The sequence below is a fragment of the Solanum tuberosum genome, unplaced genomic scaffold (genome assembly GCF_000226075.1).
Source record: "Solanum tuberosum cultivar DM 1-3 516 R44 unplaced genomic scaffold, SolTub_3.0 scf00020, whole genome shotgun sequence".
Lineage (NCBI taxonomy): Eukaryota > Viridiplantae > Streptophyta > Magnoliopsida > Solanales > Solanaceae > Solanum > Solanum tuberosum.
The window spans coordinates 308,705-315,288 of NW_006238946.1; the positions used below are offsets into that span (position 1 = coordinate 308,705).

Consider the following 6,584-nt stretch of genomic DNA (forward strand, 5'->3'; position numbering starts at 1 on the left):
CCTACAATTTATGTGACTTACTTTCCTTTTAATCAGTCCCAAAAAGAATGACACATTTTTATATTAAGTAACAATTTAACTATAAAATATCTTAATTTTTATCCTTAATGAAATGATTTACAGTCACACAAATTTCTACCATTTATTTTGAACCACAAGTTATAAAAGTCTTCTTTTCTTTTTTAAACTTCATGGCGAATCAAACTACTCTACATAAAATGAGATGGAGTGAGTAATAATTTATCATGTTCCTAACTTTTCATTGGACGGTGGTGCAGTGATGGCCAGGAACAATTTCCAAATCCTTCTCCGACACATAATCAAAAGCAAAGATCATAAAAGTTGTTCAGTGTTACTCCCTCTATCCCTAATTACGTGTCCACTTTTGAATTGACACACTTATTAAGAAATCAATTAATGACATAGTGAGTTTATTATTTTACCCCTATTAATATGAAATGGATGAAAAGCTCTGCATTTTTCAAAGTAATTAGTCACTTAATTGAGGATATAATAGGTACAAAAAAATTGTCCTTTCTTAATTTGTCAAAATGAATAAGTAATTAGGAACAACTATAAAAGTAAAAGTGGACAAGTAATTAGAGACGGAAGGAGTATCTTCTTTCCAGCTCCTAACAGAATAACAGCTAAGCTGATTGCCTAATATAATGATAAGTTGAACTTTCTATATGTCCGTTTATTAGTATTATTTTTAAAAAAGTATTTATTGTTCGAGCAACTCTCTTTTATTTTTATTAGTTTAAGGTAGTGGAAATTTTCAACGACAAAAGTTGTTTTTTTTTTTAACCACAATGACTACCGTTAGATTTAATTATATTTGTAAGCAATCAGATGAAGCATTCTCATTTTTGTTAGTCATTCAGACCACCAGACTCAAACAGTGTCAGAATTGAAGGAGAAAAACACTCCGTACATGTCTTTTCTCCCTCATTTTTCTTATCTTAAAGTTCTGGTGTACATTTCACTTGCAATACTAAAATAGTTATGTTGCGTAAGAAGCAGTGAACATTATCCCCACTCAAAATAATATAACTATTGGGAGACATGAAGATCAATCAACCCCTTCATCTTAAAGTTAAAACTTCTAGAATAGTCAATTCTAGATAGAACACCTTCCCTCCACCTCTAATACTAAGCTCCCATTCAGTTATAAATTTTAAAGTTGAAACTTGAAAAATTGAATTTTTCAAAATCTAAATTATGATTTACTTGATTTTTTTTGAGAGCTTTTGTGAATTGGAGCTTATAAGTAATTGAAAATCGATAAAATTTCATGACAAAACAGACTAATGAAGATGAACTTTCAAAATTTACTCTCAATATCTATGATCAAACGCTAGCTAAGTCAAGCACCACTCCCCCAAAAAAACTCATGTCATTAAAAATATCATCACACATTATCTATATATATATATATATATATATATATATATATATATCTTCCTTTATTTAATTTTTTTCGACAACCCCACGCCAAACAAATTCCGTGGGCATTCATACAACAGGTACAAATACGGAAGTCTTTACATGAGACCCACATTTTAGGCTGTCACGAAGTCCCAAACAATGAAATTTTGACTATACCTCTCCCCAAATGGGGAACTGGATCCCTCTCCCCATCAAAATAATTATCTGCCTCTTAAAAACATGGAAGTAAAAAGATAAAGCTAAGATCACTTTAATAAAACAAAGTGATTTAATTACTTCAGAAATGAAAACCAGGGAGCAGAGATGCCATTTTGCTTGTAGAAACAGTTATCATCATCAGAAAACTAAAGGCAAATCTCCTTTACAGATTCTCTTAATAACAAGGTTGGTGATTTGCAAGCACTGCCTTGTCGTTTTAGAAAGAAAAGAGTGTGTATAACATCTGACACACACACTAACGGAAACAAATTGCTGCAATTGCTTTACCGTGGACCATAATATACCCACCCCCCCCCACTTTATTTTTTCACACTTTACAGTACCAAAAAGCCCCCCTTCCTATGCCCTTTCTCTTTCTAATAACACCGCCTAATTGCCTCTGATTATTAATTAACTATTTTGTCTTATCTTGAAAATACGGCTGTTAGCCTAATGCAATTGTTATCTTGTGTTTTGGTGAAGAATTTATACTACATATTAGATTAGAGGGACCATATTTAGTTTATGTCACCATCTATAATTTCTTCTCATATTCCACGTTTTCCCGTATTCTGTGACATAGTGAAAGGAAGCGTTAAGCGTAATAATAATGAGATTGTTGGACCAGTGTGCAGGCTGCAGAAGAGGACGAACATGACCTTGTCGGTTGTTTAGTGGAGTAAGTCTTATTTTCATCAATGTCTTAGGGCAACTCATCACTCTTACTTTACCTACCAAACTCTCTTTCTTTTGTGCTTTCGTGGGGTTGGATGCCTCTTAAGGAGACACAAGAAAATCTTCTCTCATTTAATTATTTTTCTTTCTTCTACCCTTTACTCTAAATCCTCCTCATTTTCTTTAGCCAACAAATTTCTGTAATTTACAACCAATGACCTTCAAAGTCTAGTTTTACCCCGTGTTGACCGTCTGTCCCAATTTTCTTGAAATTATTACTCCCTACTACTAGCTAGCTCAGCACCAAGATCATTGGGTCAATTCTTTGTCCATTTATCAGCCTCTCTAATAGTACATACAGTGGATTTCGCACTAAAAATATCACACTCAATTGATTAGTCCTCCAATTATGATACATCACTGTGTTACCTAAAAGATATTTTTTTTGTAACTTAGGATAGATTACCAGAAGGTGAAAGTTTAAGATCAGACAGTCATTTCAGATAGCAAAATTAGGATTTATGGAACACAGAGGCCAAGAAAAGGATATGGGCTTGCCTAATCCCAATCCCACGAGTTATAACCCATCTCATCTTAACCAGCAAGAATCATCATCCTCTGCAGCAAACAAATTCCTTACTGCTCCTATAGCTTCAAATATACCAAATAGAACAACAAATGAACAAAATATCCATGAAAATACCATTTTTAGCCCTAACCAAACCCTAGATCAGCATAATCTTACTCAAAATTCAGATCCAGATCCAGTTCGACAACTATCTACTAGTTCAGCAAGTGAGAGGAATATTACCCCCGTCCGGTACAAAGAATGTCTCAAAAATCATGCTGCAAATATGGGAGGATATGTACGAGACGGTTGCGGAGAATTCATGCCAAGCGGAGAAGAAGAGACACCGGAATACCTGAAATGTGCAGCTTGTGATTGTCATCGCAATTTTCATAGGAAAGAGACTGAGGACGAATCACAAACACCTGGTGTGCATAGAAATAACCACCGTATACTCAACCAAACTCCGCCTTCACTTCCAGCTGTGCCTACGCAGCAACAGCACCATCATAAATACTCACACAGCTATCCAAGAGGTCACATGGCACCAGTAATGATGAGTTTCGGTGGGAACACGGGAGTTGCAGCTGAATCATCAAGTGAAGATCTGAATATGTTTCACGGAGGACAAGGGATAATTCAGCCTTGTAATTTTTCGGCGTCGAAGAAGAGATTTCGAACGAAATTCAGTCAACAACAGAAAGATAGAATGCTAGAGTTCGCTGAGAAACTCGGATGGAGAATTCAGAAACAAGATGAACAAGAAGTGCATCAGTTTTGTAATGAAGTGGGTGTGAAGAGACAAGTCTTCAAAGTGTGGATGCACAACAGCAAACAAGCAACCAAGAAGAAACAAACTTAAACAGGCAAGACTACAAAATCCCAATATGTGCATAAATCACATAGATAAGATGAGTTTATTAGTATTAGACAAATAGGTAATTAATTCTTTGATCACAAAATTTCAGCTGCTTCAAATTTAAGACCTTATGTGGTTAGTACCAATTAATTCATCACAAAAGTTTCCTCAAATTCCCCTTTCTGTGCATTGGATTGCGATCGCTAAGTTAGTTTTTTATTTTTCCTTGTTTTTGTGTTGTCGGGTATCAATCGTGGAAATAACAAAGACAAAATTAAGCATAAAAAGAAGCTGTGATTGATCCAAAAGGAAGAACACACACGAATTTCTCGGTTATCAAAAACATAAAAATGCAATTCTTTCTCTTTCACCCTTCTTGCTATAATTGAGAGGCAAAGTAACGGAAATTGAACTACTGAACTAATTATTAGGTAATAGAATTAAGAGACTCGTACAATGATTTTATGCTCTATAAATATAGAAGAAACTAGTAGTATGCTTAATTACATACAATGATCTTATTAGAAAGTAGAAGTTCAATAGGCTTAATAATGCTTGAAAGGTTGTACTTATAGATAATCTTAATCAGTGTTTTCAAAAACGTTTTTGAGGCGAGTCTCCGGATGGGGCGTACCAAAAACACTTCGGAGCGTAAATTAAAGACGTAGATCCATAAGGCGTAAGCCCCAAGCATAAAAACAGAAGTCCTGAGCGTAAAAACTACTCCCAGGAGTGTTTAAATTTATTTTTTAAAACTTTTTTTGCTTTCTCAAATAGTAATTATAATACTTTTTTTCTTCATTATTGATTATCAATACTTATCTCAAATATAAATCATAAATTATTGAAAGGTTTACTTTTGCTTATTTTATTAGTAATAAAACTATAAATTTGAATAAATGAGACTACGTCCCGTAGATCCATGGGACTTACGCCCTGTATCTCAGGGATTATGCCTCGCCCTGTACTGTATAAAACGCCTCGCCTCACGCCCCACTTTTTAAAACACTGATCTTAATTATTAGTTAGTACGTATAGGGCCCTATATCATCCCAGAAACTCTTTGGTCAAAAATTAGGGCCAAAACATGTGACAAACATAACACCATTTGCCATCGTTGCCCAACCAGGTGACATGAGATTAATATGCTTATTACAACGTTTTGTACTCTTCTAGTGTTAGCAAAATTATGCTCCTGGATGATTTGTAAAGGTGTACATGTGATCGATGCAGCAGTAGAACTAATACTATCTGCTATTTCTGCAAAATAAGTCTCTTTCTATATATATATATATATACATATATATAACTATAGATGGATGAAACTTGTAATATATCGCCTGTACAACAAAAGACTAACATAAAGCATAACTGATACTCTTGGATTGTTGCACTTGGGGTTTACATAAATGTGATCGATAGTGATTGTCATGCAAAAATGACACTAAAATCAAGACATTACTATCCTATAATAAGAAGAGTGTTTCCAACAAGAAACTTCTCTATAATTAGTCTTTTTATTGAATGAACCTTAATTTAAAGTTGATAAGAATTACTGCTACAAAATACCATCACTGTTATCTTTATTAATACTTTGTTTTACTAAAATAAGTGTCCTATCGGCAGTGTTGCAGTAATAACAAACATGGAGTTCCAAGTTTAAAAAAATATAAAGTACTACACAAAAAAAAATCCAGTGTCATATTAGATTACGGTGAGAATTTTCTTTTTCCAACTCGAAAAGCAAAAGAAACACAATTTTTGTGACTGAATTTGCAAGTGTTAAATTTAAATTTATCATCCAATAGGGCATCAAGAAGATAAGGCTTAGATCCAGTATTATCTATGGTGTTTCATAAGCAGATGAAAACTTTAAGCACCTCAATACCGAAGGAGGAAAGTTAAACGAATCTCAAATGATATTTATGATTACTATAACTCAAAGTATACTAGTTCTACTATAAATTTGGAACCGTCCAAATTGAAAAAAAAGATTTTTGTATGGCCCATTCAGATCTTAGCCATTAAATTCTATGGAGAACAAGCACAAACTCACTACAAAAATGTCACTATTTTTCTAAGTGAAATATTTCGCACGTATATATTGATTGAATCAATGAATAAAGAAAAAATAATACTCCTAATATTTTCATACAAAAAAATTTGTGTTAAAAATATTTCAGTAAAAATCTATTTTTAATCTGCATTTTCCAGCTGATTCGATAAAAATATAAGTGAGAAAATCATATTCCGTCAACACAAATTTTTGGTGGTCCATTTGATTTTTACGTGACTTTTGGAACAGTATAATTATCTGGTGGAGCCCACAATATAATGGTATGTCCCAAAATTTAAGCATAGGTCTTGTCACTCCAGTGGTCATAATTTGAAATAATGGGATTCTCGTACATGACTACTCAAATTCAACCATAGTAACATTATTTTACTTTTTAATAGTTGGTACAATCACTTTTGCACCTATTTTGGACCCGTTTGGCCATAAATTTTCTAAGTAACATTTGGGAAAAAAATTGATAAATTGTGTTTGTCCATAAAATTTATTATTATTTGACAAATATTTTTGGCAATTTGAGCCAAATCTCATTATTTGGGATCTTTCAAAAAATTGAAATTTTACATCAAACTTTTATCTTTTACAAAAACACCATGTGTTGTATTACATAATTTTTTACGTGAACACCAAAGTAGTGATGAAATATTCCGTGAATATGAAAGTGATGATATAGTTGTTGATGAAAATGATGAACAATTGGCTCAGGATAATAAAATCATGTGCTTTGTCTACTTCACAATGTATGGAATGATACTTTTTGC

The 6,584-nt window shown here is 33.2% G+C and overlaps 1 protein-coding gene across 1 annotated transcript; it reads left to right on the plus strand.

Annotated features, from left to right (window-relative positions):
• The first annotated feature begins 2,166 nt into the window (after window positions 1–2,166).
• LOC102582136 (zinc-finger homeodomain protein 6-like) lies at window positions 2,167–3,917 on the plus strand. The gene has a single exon (XM_006340568.2). The coding sequence runs from the start codon at window positions 2,844–2,846 to the stop codon at window positions 3,750–3,752; it is 909 nt and encodes a 302-aa protein (XP_006340630.1). The 5' UTR covers window positions 2,167–2,843; the 3' UTR covers window positions 3,753–3,917.
• The last annotated feature ends 2,667 nt before the right edge of the window (window positions 3,918–6,584 follow it).

Excerpts from the sequence above, each read along its gene's own strand:
- LOC102582136 (XM_006340568.2), top strand. The coding sequence starts at position 2,844 with ATGGAACACAGAGGCCAAGAAAAGGATATGGGCTTGCCTAATCCCAAT.